The sequence below is a fragment of the Drosophila bipectinata genome, chromosome 2L (genome assembly GCF_030179905.1).
Source record: "Drosophila bipectinata strain 14024-0381.07 chromosome 2L, DbipHiC1v2, whole genome shotgun sequence".
Lineage (NCBI taxonomy): Eukaryota > Metazoa > Arthropoda > Insecta > Diptera > Drosophilidae > Drosophila > Drosophila bipectinata.
In genome coordinates, this window is record NC_091736.1 from 19769162 (window position 1) to 19785767 (window position 16606).

The 16606-nt window shown below is 46.0% G+C and overlaps 4 protein-coding genes and 1 non-coding gene across 5 annotated transcripts; all 5 read right to left on the reverse strand.

The window, feature by feature from the left end:
- Positions 1 to 474: 474 nt before the first annotated feature.
- Positions 475 to 11340, reverse strand: FASN2 (Fatty acid synthase 2). Its single transcript, XM_017244308.3, has 8 exons — positions 11091 to 11340; positions 9241 to 9481; positions 7290 to 8767; positions 5458 to 6879; positions 1569 to 5381; positions 1412 to 1507; positions 779 to 922; positions 475 to 714 (listed from the first exon to the last, which is right to left on the reverse strand). The coding sequence occupies exons 2-8, from the start codon at positions 9410 to 9412 to the stop codon at positions 604 to 606; spliced, it is 7236 nt and encodes a 2411-aa protein (XP_017099797.2). The 5' UTR covers positions 9413 to 9481; positions 11091 to 11340; the 3' UTR covers positions 475 to 603.
- On the reverse strand, positions 6972 to 7088 carry LOC122322250 (U5 spliceosomal RNA). Its single transcript, XR_006246481.1, has one exon. It is a non-coding gene; the product is annotated as a U5 spliceosomal RNA (small nuclear RNA).
- A 126-nt stretch (positions 11341 to 11466) lies between the features above and the next one.
- On the reverse strand, positions 11467 to 12177 carry LOC108127318 (uncharacterized). Its single transcript, XM_017244310.3, has 2 exons — positions 11963 to 12177; positions 11467 to 11899 (listed from the first exon to the last, which is right to left on the reverse strand). Exons 1-2 carry the CDS (start codon positions 12027 to 12029, stop codon positions 11610 to 11612), a joined length of 357 nt encoding a protein of 118 aa, XP_017099799.1. The 5' UTR covers positions 12030 to 12177; the 3' UTR covers positions 11467 to 11609.
- A 404-nt stretch (positions 12178 to 12581) lies between these two features.
- Positions 12582 to 13392, reverse strand: LOC108127317 (uncharacterized). The gene is made up of 2 exons (XM_017244309.3): positions 13206 to 13392; positions 12582 to 13139 (listed from the first exon to the last, which is right to left on the reverse strand). The coding sequence occupies exons 1-2, from the start codon at positions 13270 to 13272 to the stop codon at positions 12778 to 12780; spliced, it is 429 nt and encodes a 142-aa protein (XP_017099798.2). The 5' UTR covers positions 13273 to 13392; the 3' UTR covers positions 12582 to 12777.
- A 1567-nt stretch (positions 13393 to 14959) lies between these two features.
- Positions 14960 to 16570, reverse strand: LOC108127256 (reticulon-4-interacting protein 1 homolog, mitochondrial). Its single transcript, XM_017244193.3, has 3 exons — positions 15957 to 16570; positions 15296 to 15901; positions 14960 to 15235 (listed from the first exon to the last, which is right to left on the reverse strand). The coding sequence occupies exons 1-3, from the start codon at positions 16467 to 16469 to the stop codon at positions 15131 to 15133; spliced, it is 1224 nt and encodes a 407-aa protein (XP_017099682.2). The 5' UTR covers positions 16470 to 16570; the 3' UTR covers positions 14960 to 15130.
- Between the last annotated feature and the right edge of the window lie 36 nt (positions 16571 to 16606).

Consider the following 16606-nt stretch of genomic DNA (forward strand, 5'->3'; position numbering starts at 1 on the left):
GAGAGATAGGGGGCGGTTTTGAAAGTTCTCGCTCTTTGGCTCTCTGTTAACCTTTCGCAGGGCCGCTGTTATTGTTGTTGCTGTAAACAGCGTCGCGGGTGCTGTAAGTTCAATTTTCTGTTATTTTTTCTGTTAGTTTTGTTGTTGCGGCTGCACTTAATTTCACATTAACAGCGATAAGTGTGTCAGCTGTTGTGTGCGTGACAGAGATGTTCAAATTTTTATTTTGCCGCCAAAGTCGGACCACTTTTTCTTGGCAGTATTAATCGTCTGGCAGATCACAGGAGCGATTGCGTGGGAATCATTATCAATTATGGAAAGGTACACAGGCTATCCGCCTGTTTTAGCGGGTCAATAAAGTCAGAAGTGGATCGTAGCGAAGTGTTTGTGAATCATCGGCGGAATCATGCGAGTGCCACGCGACTTTCAATTGCCAATAAAATCACCAACTTGAAAATATGAGAGATTAGAGGGTCTCTTTCTTAAACAATCCCAACGAGATTGCTACGTATATTTTTATGAATAGGGGATACATTAATATCTATAGCATAAATCATGAAAATTATCGTACTAATAGAGCTAATCAAAACTATATCTAGTCCACTAGGGTTGCTTCCTTAAAACCTGTTCGATGATCTGTAGGGTGTGCGGTTCCTTGAGGAAGGTGCGATGGGTGCCCTCCACCACGTGCATGTCGATCTGGGCGCTGCAAATCTAAAAGGGATTTAAAAAATATTAAAGCTTGAACTAAATAACAGTTACCGAAACAAGATATTACCTCTTTGAGGCCATAATCCTGGGCCATAATGGCATTGTGCTCAGCCGACTTGATCAGTACCACATCGCTGTGGAGTTGCTTGGCTCCCTTGTAGCTCTCCGAAAGCAAAAGCTTTTGTTTAAACATGCAGGCAGCTTTCTTGATCTACGGATTATAGAAATAAGTATATATTTAATATATATTTGTATATATTAAAGTAAAGTATCATAAAATCTAAAGTATTTCGCATTTTTTCTGGTGATAAAATCCTACAACAAAGCCTTCGCGTGACTTGACTTTACGTGTAATCTTTTGAACTTTAAAGGTTATTATTTTTATTAACAAATGCCCAATTGTTTACCGGTTAATTATTGTCTAAAATTTAGACTTTAAATGGACAATTAGAGTATTTCTACTAAGGGTTTTTATTTGTATGTAATATACATTTAAACATATATAAACATATATATTTAAACAAAACCTAGAAATATTTAAAATTTGCTTGATAAGTTCAACTGACGGAACATATTTTTTACAAACTTAAATAAACGATTGAAAAGTGTCTAGACTTTTTATAGATTATGATTTAAATTGGTGCATTAAATTAGCTCTAAAAACGTTTATATAATTATTTAATATAGTCTATAAACTCACAACTTCTTTGGTCTGTTGCGTGTGCACGGCCAGAGTGTCGGCGAGTTTGTCCAGTTTAGATGGCCAAGTCTTCACTCCATCCAAGAGTTGCAACAGCTATGTCATGAAATAATACATTTTATAAAAGATCTTTCATAAAATAATTCAGAAAACCCACCTGGTTGTAGTCCACGTCGGCAAGCAGGGCTCCGAAGTAGGCAAGAGTCATGGATTGCTGGCGATTTAGGTCGTCCGTCTGCTTTTTAGCCTCCTGGACGTAGCCACTGGCTATGGTGGGAGCTCCGTCCAGCATAATGACCTTCACCCCGAATCGGCGCTGCTCCAGTGCCACCCCAATGGCGTGGGCCAGCAGGCAGCCGTAGGAGTAGCCGACAATGTTGTAGGGACCTCGGGGCTGGAGCATCTGAATTTGGCGCAGGTAGTAGGCGGCGCAGGCTTCGATGGAGTCCAGAGGCACCTGCTCAGTGCACTGGAGTCCATAGGCGGGGCAGGTGAGTGATGAGGCCAAAGCCTCCACGGCTATTGTGAAGCCCTCGATCGGAGCCAGGAAGAACACCGCCGGATCCTCGCTGGCCACAGGAGCTTTCGATCGGAGGCGCACCAGCACCTCCTGGGGTAATACTTCCTTGGCGAATACCTTGCGCGTTTCGTCGCTCTGCTGCTGCCTATTGGCCACCTTCTCCTGCTCCTTGGCTTCCGGCGAGGCTGCCGATGTGGAAGAGGAGGCAGGAGATGGCTGCGTCACTGGCTCCTGGGCATCGATTTGCCGGAGGGCGCTGAAGGTGAGCTGGCGGATCTCCTGGGCACTCAGAACCAAATCAAAGTGCCTCTCCAGAGTCTGCTTGATCTCCGTGCTCATCAGCGAGTCCATGCCTAGATCAAACAGGGTGGTCTTATCGGAGACGCTCTTCACATCCCGGAGGCCCATGATATTGGCTATGGTGGCGATCAGACTCAATCTGTTGGCCTGCTCGGTTTTGCGTTTCTCTGCGAGCACCATGGAGGCCATAACGGCATGAGGCTGCTGCAGGAACAGGTCTAGGGTCTCCAGGCAGCTGTTCATTCGCTGGGGCAGGGTGCCACCCACCACAGTGTCGTTGTTTCCCATATGCTCGATGATGAGACCAGTATCTCCGATGGCACCCCACTGGATGGCAGTTCCCGGATATCCATCCGCTTGCCGCTGCTCGCAGATCCGTTCCATCGCTGAGTTGGCCAACCCGTAGTTGGTCTGCCCCAGGTTTCCTCTGCCGCAAGCCAAGCTCGAGAAGCAAACAAAGTACTCTAGGGCAAGGCACAAGCTTCGGGATATCCTGTCCAGGTGCTGTGTGGCCAGCAGCTTGGGCGCAGTCACCAGCTCAAAGTTCTTAGTGGTCTGATCTTCGATTAGTCCGTCTCTTAGCACCGCCGCTAGGTTAAAGATGCCTCCCACCAAAGCCAGCTTGTTGCTCACCTCAAGAAGCTTTTGGCATCCGGCGGCAGTGGTCGCATCATTGGTATCAATGAGCACTTGGACACCTCGCTCGTGCCAACGACGGATCATCAGGGCTTGGTAGCCGCTCTTCACTCCGGATCGGGAGCTTAGGACCAGGAAGCGAGCACCGCGGGATACAAGCCAGTTGGCCAGCTCCAGACCGAATCCGCCCAGACCTCCAACCAAAATGTAACTCTTCTCCGGATGCATATAGGAACGGGGAATGGCCTGGATCTGGCGGAGACGCGGAAGGGCAGACTGCTGCTCCTCCTCTAGGCGTACCTTGATCACCACCTTGCCAATGTGCTTGCCAGAGGCCATGAACCGGAAGGCCTTCTCGATTTCCTGATCTGCGAAAACAGTGGTGGGCAAGGGGCGCACGGCTCCCTTTTTGATGCCCTCCGCCACTAGCTTGGCCACCATCAGCTGCATCTCCTCCTCGCCTTCCATTATGCTGTCGAGCAGGATGCCGTGGAAGGAGGTGTTCTTCAAGAACACGGACATTCCCAGGGGCGTGTTGTTGCTCAAGTCGAACTTGCCGATCTCCAGGAATCGTCCATTGAGTGCCAGGCACCGGATGGAAGCCTGCAGCTTCTCCTCCGACAAGGAGTTCAGTACGAGTTCTACTCCTTCTCCGTGGGTTTCACTCATGATGAGTTGCTCGAAGGATGTGTCGCGGGAGTTGCCAATATTGCGAGCCTGCAGTTTGGGGAAGCGTCTTTGGAGGAATTCGCGCTTCTCCTTGCTACCCACGGTGGTGAACACTGTGAGTCCATGAGCCAGGGCTACGGAGATGGCAGCCTGACCCACACCCCCAGAACCGGCGTGGATGAGGATCCGTTCGCCCTTCTTCATTTGGCCTCTCACAACCAATGCGTAGTAGACTGTGGCATAAACACAAGGCACTGTCGAAGCCTCCTCCATTGTCCAGTCCTTGGGAATTTCCCACATCAGATTTTTGTTGGCTAGGCAATTGGTGGCCAGAGATTTTGCAGTGACCATGGCCATGACACGGCGACCGCGGGAGTCCCGCCCAGAAAACTCCAGTCCCAGGACACAATCCTGATAGGCCAAGTCTCCCGGCAGGGCATCTACGCCCAGCTTGCCCGAGGCCAGCATCACGTCCCTGAAGTTCAAAGGAGCATAGTAGACGGTACACGGCTCCAAGTGGGACTGATTGGGATTGGTGCGAGGACTCTCGATCCAGCGCAGCGATGAGAGATCTCCCTTAACCAGGGTATTCACATAGGCATGCTCCACGGGCAGAAGAGGAGATTGAGATTCCATTTTGAGATGACGGAAGCTGCCCCAGCTGCCATTCCTGTACACATTGATGGACAGATCCTTGGCCAGTTGATCGGCAAAGAAGGGTTCCTCTAAGGAGAAGGCAGGTAAGCCCTCGTCCAGTATGAGGTAGAGACGGACGCAGTTACCACCTGGCTCCCTCTTCAAGCAGTTTATCAAGCCCAAAGCCCCGGAATTGGGTTCGCCTTGGGCCACCAAATATAGGTTTCTCTTTTCGGCTTGGGATCTTAGCATAGCACTCTTGAGGTCACTCACCCATTTAAAATGCTCGTTGGTCAAGTGAAGGGTTGAGGATGGAATGGTCTTAATATGTACTGCCTTTCTGGCCAACACCAGCACTCGATCCACTCCGTAGAACTGCTCCAATAGCGGCACCAGTTGTAGTTTGCTTAGAATTTCCTTTCCAATGTGGGTGTAATTGGTAGCTATTTCCTCCAGTAGCAGGAAGCCCCCATCGGACTTAAGGCTGTCGACGCAGTTTTGAATATCATTTGGAGTATTTTTCGACAGCAAATCGAGACTGTATACAAAGTGACACTGCTGCTCCACTGGTCCGGCTGAGAGATCCTTTGCGATTACACGAATTCCATGCTCCTTCAATTGCTCACCCAACTCTGACTCGTTGGTGGAGCTTGTGACCACTGCCAAGTCTCCTACCAAAATGGGCTCGCTCTCAATTAGTTCTAGAAGCTGCACAGCACTCAGAGTATCCAAACTGGAGCGGGTGCCGGCGAGCTCCACGCCCTTGAGTTTCACAGCTCCGCCGCTGTTTTCGATAATGGTTTGTAGAGCCACAGCCAGAGCTGTGCTCCTGGACTTTTGCTGATCCTCGCGCTGCCCCAAGTGTTGAACGTAGGGAACGTACCTATAACGTTCCAGACTGGGAGCAGCTTGGCCCCCAGATCGCCTCTGCGTCTGGGCCGTTTTCATCTTGTGTATTTCCACGCCACCGCACTTGACCACCGAAATGTTGCTGTGCCAGCTGACGGGCAGTTTCTGTTGGTGCTTCTTGGCCAGCTCCAGATGTTTCAAGGGATCGATCAGGGCTCGTTCGATGCCAGTTGGCACATACAATTCCCGGATATCGTTACTCAAGATGCGGAACTGCAGCATGGTGTCCATGAAGCTGATCCAGTTGTCCATCCACTGGAGTTTGCCAGTCACGGCTGCGATGTCTGCTTCCAAGATTCCCTGAAAGGACAATAAAGGATAGCGACAGAGGCGATAAGAATGATTTCAGTGGAAAGAGGTTCTGTTTAAGTCTCACCTGAAAAGCACCACTGTAGTCGTATCCTCTTAGCCTCAACTCCTTGTAGATGTCCTTGGTGCCAAGTTTGCTTGAACCCGCAATCCCCGGAAGAGACGGCAGCTGCAGTCGCTCCTGGTGGACGTTAGTAACTAGCCGAATTTTTCCGGAGGCTACCAAGCTGCTGCCCTCGCAGATTTCAAAGCTGCTACTTCCTGGGAAGAAGTTGAGAGTCAGTTTGACGACTGTACCCACTCCTAGGATAGTGGCGCGATGGAAGACCACATCCTCGAACAGAACAGGAGTGCGCAGATAGTCCAATCCCTGCTGCTGGGCGAGACTCATCCAGGCCAGAGTCATATAGCCCGTGGCCGGGAACAGAATCCTTCCATCAATTGTGTGCCCCGCCAAGAAGGTGTTCTCCTCCTTGGCCAGGTCCAGCTCCACGCTTAGTTGTCCAGCCTGGCGACCGCCCTTGAACTTGGGGTAGTTCCACTTCTGGGAGTGGTCCCACCCAATCTGGGAGCCCAGCATGGGCGTACCTCGCGACACCGGGTAAGTAACGGAAGGAGAGATCTTTAGGATTTGCGGTTGTCCCCCGGCAGCGTACAACCTGCCAAGCTGGCTCAGGAGGAACTCGAAGTTGTTGGCATGGCCACGTTGCATGAGACTCACGTAGCTGATTTGCGGACTCAGAGATCGGAGGATAGCCCGGAAGAGACCATGTGGTGCTATTTCCACGATGACAGCGTTACTGGGAATCTTCTTCACAGCCTGATGGAAGAGTACCGGCGAGATCAAATTGTTGATGAAGTATCCGGCGGATGCCAGGTTATTCTTCTCCGAGCCCCACTCCGCTTCGTGGACGCTGGTGCTCAGCCACTTAGGACTCTTCTGCTTTGGGTCCCTAATCAGCTTCTCCAGATTACGGCGCAGCATGGGAGCTGCTCCCTCGATGTACGGACTGTGGAAAGCATAGCCTCCTGATCCCACTTCCCTCACAAAAATACCCTCCGCGGCCAGACTCTTGATGGCAGCATCCATGGAGGCCGTTGGACCAGATACCGTGCAGTTATCGTCGCTATTATGGCACACTGGATAGCAATCCTTTGGAAGGTGGGCCGCAATTTCGTCCCAGCTTAGCCCCACGGCTGCCATCTTGCCGCGAGGCAAGTCCGGCGTGTCCAGGACGCTTCTGCCACGCCAATAGGCAGCCAACACAGTCTGTTCTGCCGTCAGGCAACCATCCATGTAAGCAGCTCCCAGTTCCCCGGCAGAGTGGCCAATGATTCCATCTGGACGAATGTCCAAGGTCTTTAGTAAATCCGTAAGAGCCACCTGGACGGCGGAAACGGACACGAAGGAATACAGCATGTTGTCGAAAGTCCGCTCCGTGGACCGAGTTAGAACGTCTATAAGATCAAAGTCCACTTTGGCAAGTACCTGCGGAAACCCAAAGAATATTTTCCATAATTCTTAGATTTTATAGTTCTTAAAGGTTCTAGTTTTCAAATTTATTTATAATGGCCCCCAGGAATACTCCTTAGGGCTCTACGAAAAATTAATTTAGACTCATTAGAGTGCTCCTCTCCACGGAAATCTTTAGTAAAAGGCGAAAGATTTATTCGACAACTGAAGAGAAACCAGAGTACCTTTCTCAGCTCAGACCAGAAGCTCTACCTTATGAGTCTGCTAAAACCAATTGAGAATCATAGTTTGGAAAAAACAAGGATAGGAGGCACCCTAAATTAGGCTACAGGGACGGCAAACCCACTCAGGTAAAATATGTTAAATCTTAAGGGCTTATATGCAAGTTATGTACTGTTAGGGGTGGAACTCTTAGGGATTCTTACCTCTGCACAAGATTCTATAGACTTGCGGAACACATCCAGCTGCATGAGGTCCTTGGCCATGCTGGCCCATTGACTGCCCATGCCAGCGTACACGAACCAGATGGGTCTTGGCTCCTCCTCGAAGGGCAGCACCTCCACTTTGACGGCGCCACTGGAGTCCAGGACAGCATAGCCTCTGAAAGGATGCAGGGGAATCGTCTGCGAGTGAATATCATTAATGAGGGTAAGCAGCTCCCGATCATTCGACTGATCAGTGGCCACTTTTAGGAGTTGCTGCACTGCCTCCTCCGTGCGACCGGAGCAGACCACCAGTCGCAAGGATTGCTTCTCCTCTAACCCGTTGCTCGATGATTTGGGAGCTTTGGATTTGGTATGGGACTTTAGTACCACATGGGCATTGGCTCCTCCAAAGCCAAACGAGTTCAGGCCCACAATTCCTCCCTGCCATGGAAGGTTTTTATCCACCACCTTGAGTCGGCCTTCAACTAAAGCGGGCACCGCTGGATTGGGAGTGCGGTAGTGCAGGTTCCGGGGGATGACGCCCTCTTCCATGGCAATGATCATCTTGGCAAGAGCACTGACCCCAGATGCCGGTTCAGCGTGCCCCATGTTGGACTTGACGGATCCAATAAGCAGAGGACTCGATCGCGAGGGACGGCAGAAGAAGTTGCTCAGCATGTTGGCCTCCTGATCATCGCCGACGGGCGTACCACTCCCATGGGCTTCCACGTACACCACCTCATCCGGATTCAGACCGATCTCACTGTACGTTTCCTCCAGCAGGGCCTGCTGCATCCGGCCGTCGGGGAAGGTGACCCCCTGTTCCTTGAACCCGTCTGTATTTGTGCGCACATTAAGGATGCTGGCGTACACCCTTTTGGCTTCCTTCCGGCGCTGGAGGAGGACCACGGCACAGGTGTCTGCCCGGGCGTAGCCGTTGGCCGCTGCATCGAAGGTCTTGCACGAGCCGTCGTGGCTTACAATTCCCAGTCTGAGAAACTGCAGGGCAAAGATTGGTTTCAGTATGAGATTCACGCCCGCCACAACGGCGTAGTCGCAGCGACCCGCCCGCATATCCGCGAAGGCGTGGTTCAGTGCCACCAGCGAGCTGGAGCACGCGGTGTCCACTATGAAGCTGGGACCCTTGAAGTCAAAGGTGTAGGAGATCCGGTTAGCAAACATGGCCCTCGCACATCCCGTCAGGCAATACCCATTTATGCTGCTGGGCTCCATGTTGGGGATCTCGTGCTCTGTCTCCACGAAGGACAGGCCTATGTAGACGCCGGTTCGACTGCCTCGGAGCTGAGCGGGATTAATGCCCGCATCGATGATCGCCTCGTGGGTCAGCTCGAGGAGCATTCGCATACAGGGATCCATGAGCTCCGCCTGCTTCTGGTGAACGCTGAAGAATTTGTCGTCGAACTTCTCCAGGTCCGTGTCCTTCATTTTGGCCATGCGCTCCGGAAGACCATAAATCCCTAATCAAAGTAAGCAGACATTCATAGGAGGGTTTTCTGTTACTTATTATTCTCGTGGATTCAGGTACGTAATAGATAATGAAAAAATAGCATCCCCAAATAAGGTACGCGACGCACCCTATTTCAATTTTGAAAATGGGATTCTCCCAAAGCTTAGGAATTTGAAACCCAAAAGCTTAAAACCAGTTTAAAATTTATTCGATACGACCCAGCGGCTGCCGGGTACTAAAAAAATTGCCTCGGATATTCTCATTCCCCTACATCAATGCGGAATGGGTGTTCCACAAACTGACGAGGGGAGTTTCGAGTTGGCTTGACTTTGAACCGAGGGGCCAGGCTATATGAGTTTGACGAGAACCGATTGGGAATTATGACGAAGCTTAGGGGAGACCGGATAAGACTGCGACAGTGATATTGAAAAGCTTTGTACGATCTGAAGGGGATGATACTTGGTGGGTTTATTAAACACTAACCTGCTTCCCAGCGACGGGGATCATCTGTGACCATATCAATTCCATTGAGCAAGTTATACTTGAACTCCTCTATGTTACTGCTCTCAGGCAGTTTTCCAGATAGTCCCGAGATCACAATATCTCCGTCTTTGCCTGCCGCGCTCTCCGCCTGTGCTTTCTTTTTATTAGGCATCCTGGGGGCTATGTTCAGATCAGGATTGGAGGCAGGTCAGTCTGTAAAAGGGCCCAACTGAACGGAAAACTGTTCAAAACAAAGTCATAGTGGATAATAATAGATTAGTATTTATTTAAAATTATAATACGATTTGAATTATAATTATATCATTAGTAGATAAATAATAAAGTTCAATATAAATAAAATACAATAAAGTCCATCATACATTTAAAATTTGAATTCATTTTCTATAAAATGTATAGCTTGGGGAGACTATTCGTTTCCAGAACCTTGATTATATTTGAACCTAAAATTTAGATTGCGGAAAGGCTTGATAACGATTACAAATTGTAAAGAGTAATAAGTATAATCTCATTAATTAAAATAAAATCAAACTAATTGAGAAAAAATAGAGAACTTTTATTAAAAAAAATAATAGTACACAAATATTCTGAATAATTTAACCTTCACTTTTCTTTAGAGGATTTGAAAGGAATTTTAGCTGATTCGGCATTGATATACATTTCAATCTTATATTAAAAAATATTAATTTTAATATTTGCTCCTTGTTATTCGTTGAATAAATAAGTATCATGGCTTTTACCTTTACATTGTTTTTCGCTACCTATGGTTTTTTCCTACCCCCTTCTTCTAGTTCCAACTTCTTTGGAACTAAATAAAATCTTATCTTAATCTTAAGACCTTATATTTTGACTGTTTGTCAAAATTAAAGTGTAATTCTAGTAATTTATCAATTTTCAGCTAAAATAAATAAGGTGTTAAAGTTTTTTGAAAATCGGCTTAATCTTAGATGCCCAGATAGACTTAGCAGGTATTCAAAATGCCAAATCATGAGTAATAGTAATCACTAGAGCAGTAATCACTCCAGAAATGACCCAAGCATGCGTCAAGATTTGATCAATATTGTCGCCCTGGAAAGCTGATAAGATTTCTGCTGCAGCAGCAGTCACCTTGTCTCCTCCCCTAGTCCTCGATCAGACCTATATGCAATCATACGATTCGCCAATTCAAAATATTTCGAATTATAGGAGGGAGACCCGATACGGATCATTTGATTTCTTGTTGCCAGGTTATGGGAGAAGGCTTTCGAGATAGCCCAGCCACCTCGCCACGGCGTGGACTGCACCTGGAGCGGATGGCGGGGCTAAGGCGGGGCAATAGTCCCGATAAGCTCCGATAGAATATTTCCTAAACACTCGAACAAGCAAATGGGACGCGTGCCAGAACACAAACATAGAGCATAATAAGTCTCGCTCATTGAATTGTCTGATGGGTTCAAAGATCCCAAAGAACAATGAAAAAACAAAACAATAAAGAAGTGTCTGAAGAATTAATTTGATTGGAAAAATAATCTTTTTATACAAAAAACACGTTTTTATTTATTTTAACACCAAATATAAGGTCCTTGGAAATTTAAAAAAATGGAATATTGATTCGAGGCTTTTCCAAAATTTAAAATTTTAAGGCAACTTTAAATTCATTCGCTTCACAACATATTCTTCAGGAAAGCTAAGTAAAGCTAAGTCGAGCCTGTATAATATTTGACAGCTCCACTAATATAAAAATAAAAAATCCATTCATAGCTTATAGCACCGCTTTTTTTTTTTAACAATTTTCACTGGTCTTTTTAATATATTTTTGTAAAAGATTTAGAACTTCTCCTCACTGGACTCACATTATTTATATTTTTTCAAGTCACTAACTTATCACCAACCGCGTATCCTTTTTAAACTTAGTTCGGAATCCAAAGGATATAGGCAAAGGATAAAGATCTCCTTTTTCTTTTGTTAACTACGATATATCCTTATTTTGGGCGCGTATAGATCCGACTTATTCCGCTGACAGACTGAACAAGGGCTGCACCCGTCGAATTCTTTATATGCATTCGGTCCGCGGGGCCACGGGGGATCGATGGCCACCGAATGCCGCATTTCTAATTATCCCCGTAACCACGGATTATACCGAAACCCAGCCGATCCTATTATGCCAACCGCTGAATAATTCATTTTCATGCAAAACTCGCCTCTAACATCGACCAAACCAAACAGAAATTGCGACTCCGAGCAGGACAGGCCTGCTCGTGGGGTTTATTTTTTTAATTTAGGTGCCCATGCCCCGGTAACGGCTAAGTAGTCCAATAACATTATTTCAATAACGAGCTCCAGATTTGGATGTGAATTGGGAGCGCTTGGCTCTAGCGGCGCTTGGGAGCCTTCGCTACCCGTCCACCCTTGTTCTTGCCGAGGTGCCGGCATGTAGTGGCTTTTCGGGTACGAGCACTTCTTGACCGAGTTTTTGGAGTTCGCTTCTTGGTCAATTTTCGGGCCTTAGGAGTTACTTCTTCATCGATAAGGGTAAGTACTCCAGTCGTCTCCCCCACTCCGATAGCCACGTCTACGGCGTTCCTAAGGGAACCAAAGGGACGCACATGCTCGAACATCACGGCATCTTGGATATGCTTAATGATGTCATCCATGGGTATACCTTTTAAAGAAAAAAAATATTTTGGATACTATTTTGGATAATATTTACATGGCGTCTACTTACGTAGCTCAGGTTGGCGACTTAGCAAATCCAATATATATGGCAACAAGGTTGAGGTGTACTTATCCATAATAAATTTTGAAAATATGATTTAAACTATTTTTATTTTAAAATGAAAAAATATTAAATATATATCGCGTTTGATGTAGAGCTAGAAACTAAAATGTTGATGCGGTCGAATGGAGATGTGTCCTAAAGTAAAAAGTTACAAGAAGTTTATATTACGTCAAATATTCATTTCACAAACTACTTTGTTCAGTAATATTTCGAAACTCGACTACTTTGTTCTTTTCGCTCTCGAAAACCGCTGTTAAACAAGCTAATTAAATCAAATTAATTAAATTCGGGTCTTTAGATGCATATGTACGAGACCCATTTCCTCCTAATTAGATGCAAATTGTTTCCTAAAAAAAAAATGTCATTAAACTCTGAATGCCCCAGTTCGGCCGTGGATTAGTAGTATTACTTTTGTCCCTTATGTTGTGACCATTAAATCATTCTCTATTTGTTTATTTACTAAGAATTGAGCTGTATATGTATTAATCAAGTACATTTTAATAATTTACTTACATTACCCCAACATAATTCTTTCATACCATAGACCATTCAAACTGAAGTACTCAAGAGGTTCTTACCTCGTAATTTTTACCAATAACAGCGAATTTTATGCAGACACAGATACAGATAAGAATAAACCCCCCCGGATTCGACCAAATCAAATAGAAATTGCCACTCCAAGCAAGACAGGCATGCTCGTGTAAAATAAAATAAAATTATTTCAATAACGAGCTCCAGATTTGGATTGCCAGCGATTGGATCTAGCGTGGGCGCTTGGGAGCCTTCGCTACACATCCTCCCTTGTTCTTGTCGACGGCTAGGCGTGCATTGGCTTTTCGGGTTGGAGAACTCGTGGCCCGCGATCTTGGCATCCTCTTCTTGATGAATTTTCGGGCCTGAGAAGGAGTAACCATTGCTTCGGGAGGCAATTCATTGGAGACCGGTCGTCCAAATTGAATACGTCCTATAGAAGTCACTTCTTCATCGACAAGGGTAAGTACTTTAGTCGTCTGCCCCACTCCGATAGCGAAGTCTACAGCGTTTTTAAGAGACCCAAAGGGAGACACATGCTCGTGCATCACTGCATCTTGGATATGCTTAATGATGTAGTCCCTGGACACACCTTTTCAGAAAGAAAAATAAAAATATTTTGGAGTTGCTGGACCATGTTTTAATAGCCTTTACTTACGAAGTTCGGGTTGGCGACTTATCAAACCCACAATATATGGCAACAAGGTTGCGGTTCTCTTATCCATAACAAAATTTAGTAAATATTTATCTAGTAAATATGATTTAGACTAAATGGAAAAATATAAAATTCTAGAAGAATAGATGTTGATGCGGTCGAACGGAGATCTGAAGTGAAGCAAACTTCATTTTACAAACTATGTACTCTATTTTAAAACCTGACTACTTTGTTCATTTCACTCTCAAAATTCAGTGTTTAGCAAGCTAATTAAATAAAATTAATTACGTTCGGGACTGTAGAGAAACGATTGGATATGTCCTAGCCTAGATATGTCCTCCCTTTTCCCAAAAAATGTCTCAGTAGTATAAGTTTTGACCCTCATGCTATGACTATTAATTCATTACTTTCCTTTTTGTTTAATTTCCAATCATTTAATTGTATATTTAAGGAAAAATAAGTACATTTTATAAATTTATGTACATACTTCCTTAACTACCCCAACATACACCATGCATAAAAATCCCATTCAGAGTGAAGTACTCAAGAGGTTCTTGCCTTGACAATTTTTCCAATAAGAGCTGATTTTATTCAGACATAAGATAAGCACTGGGAATTCAAGGTCTTCCGCAAGCTCAGACAGAAATTTTTCCTTAGCTGATTACCCTACTCTATTTCTGGTTTATTGAATATTTGTTGACTTTAGTTATCGAACTATACTAAAAAAATGTTTGTCTTTATGGGTGACTTATGATTTTAAATAAAATGTGGACTCTACGAATCGGGATTTCGTTCCATTGAATACTTTCACGAAACTATTAAGAGTATTACCTTGTCGCCAAAGCCCTATCAGGGGCTATTCCGGGCATATCAAGAGCCACTAGCCCCGGTAACAAATTGAGAGCTATTAATAAAAACCAAAACAAAAACAGAGACGCGTGCAGTCTTCGCTTTCTTTGCCGGCTACGTCGCATGATAGCGATGATGGAAAGTATTTATTTTTTTGTGAGGTTTTTGAAAGCCTCGACCTGGGCGATAGGGACCCATACATATAGAATAACTTATGTTCCGATGCTCCGAAGCGTTGTGAACGCATGAGAACGATGTGATTAGTGTAGGCGCGCCGCGTGCTGCGGAATCGCCCGACTGGCCACTCAATGTCCGATAACGTTTTTGGGTATTCTACCCGGCTGACTAGTCAGGCTGGCTAGTCTCGATGGCATATAATTAGAGGCGCGGAAATTTACGCACCGCTGTGGAGTGTGTCGGTTGGGACGGCTGGCAGAATAGTTTTATAATGCTAGCCGTACTAGTCGTGGATGATTGTGCTTAAATGTGTGATCTAAAGGTTGAATCATTGATAGCGGGAGCTACCTGGATCGAGCCAAATGCCACTGATTGCCCTTCAGTCTGGACGCTGCTGCTCAGATCCACCGGTGATAGCAAGGCTTTTCACGGTGACTTAAAGGTGATCCTTGACGGACGCCGTTTCTGTGTTATCGCGCAGATCGGCATCTAGTTTATATAACAAATAATAATATGCGTCAGTGGCCGATCGTGGATTTACAGTCGTTGAACCGCGGGCAATCGGCTGTGATGCAATGGCACACGGTTGAATACCGCTGCAAACTGCGTCACTGCCTCGGCCAATGGTCAAAGTTTTGAGAATTCGCCTACTAGTTTGCAAAGTGCTTTAGGGGAAGCTCCACTGGAAAGTTTTTTTTAAAAATTTACTTAAAGAGTAAACAATACCTTGAAACAAAATATGCTACGCACAGCGCAACATTTATTTATTTACATTTTAATTAAAATGTGTAACAACCTCCCTGTCTAGTATTCTTCCATTATTTTTCGTTATTTAGGAGCCTAAAGTGTTTATACCCCTTTATTGACCACTATATACTCTGAAATAAATCGCGTATATACCCTTAAAGCTTCACCACCGTCTTGCCCTGCATGTGTCCGCTTTTTAGACGTTCAAAGGCCTTTGGCAGATCAGCGAAATCAAAACTGCAGTCGATTTGCGGAATCAGCTGAAACCACAAAGCGGGAGATTAGCAGATTATTTGACTATAATCTGAATTTATACATACCTTCCGCGATTCGACAAGCTTCTTTAGAAACTCAATGCCATGGGGCGCTGGGCTGAAGAAGCCCCACTTGACTAGGCCGCCTCTCTGGGAGAAGGACTTCAAATTGGTTTGGACCAGGTCGCCAAGGTTTTTGATGGCTCCAAAGACCAAGCCTTGCTGATCTATATTGGCCAGCATTGGCGATGAAAAGGTAATATATTGCCTATAATCGTACTTCAATTCCGATGCCTTTTGAGCTCCTTGGCCGGCACAGTCCAAAATGATGTCGTAGGGCGCGTATTTGCAAAGCTCTTCCATAGCCTCGCTGTCGTTATAGTCCACCACAAGGTCGGCTCCCAGATTGCGAACCATTTCCATATTTCTCACGCTGCACGTTGCCAAAACCTGCACCTTTTGTGACTTGAGTATCTGCACGGCTAGGGTCCCCACACCACCGGAACCGCCCAGGACCAAGACACGCTTGTGGGCTCCGCCGCCGGAGGATGTGGTAGCTCCACATGGTCCTCCAAGTCCGCCAGTAACGTAAAGACCAGACCAAGCCGTAAGTCCAGCGTATAGCACGCTTGCCGCCTCACAGTCATCCAATTGTTTCGGAGCTTTCGAGATCTGAATGGCTTTGTTAGAAATTATGGAGGACTTGAACAACATCAATTCCACTTACACAGTATGACGGTACGGTTACGTACTCTGCATGAGCTCCGGCACTGGACTGCAGTGGCACCACGCCCCAGACACGGGTTCCCAAAGGAAGAGACACCCCCATTCCTTTGTGCACGAGCTCTCCGCAGAACTCACGGCCAAGTACAAGCGGGAATTCAATACCATTGCTCGGAAGACAACGCATCTTGTTTAGGACTGTGGCGCCATATCCTCGGAGCATGGCCACATCGATGGGATTCACTGAAGTTGTCTTAATTCGTACGAGACACTCGTTAGAGCTACGAATCGAAGGTATCTTCAGTTTATCTGATAGCTGTAGCTCGTCGATGTCGCCATAGTTGTGCAACTGCCATCCTCGCATTTTTCCATCGCATTTTGCGGCAGGCGGAGGCTGTTGCTCCACATTTGTCTGAGCACCGGCAGACGTTGATTGAGTCGCAACGGGGTACTGGCGCCCGACACCCAAAATAGATTGCCTCAAAGGCAATAATATGTTTCTACCAGCTATCTGCATTTATCTTAAGATAATTCCCTTATGATATTTAATTTTCAATTAAAATTACTTAACTTTTGAAAGCCAAAATAAATAACTTGTTTGTTATTGTTTTGTCAGTGTGCCCATTCGATGGACAACAGCGGATCAGCTGATGC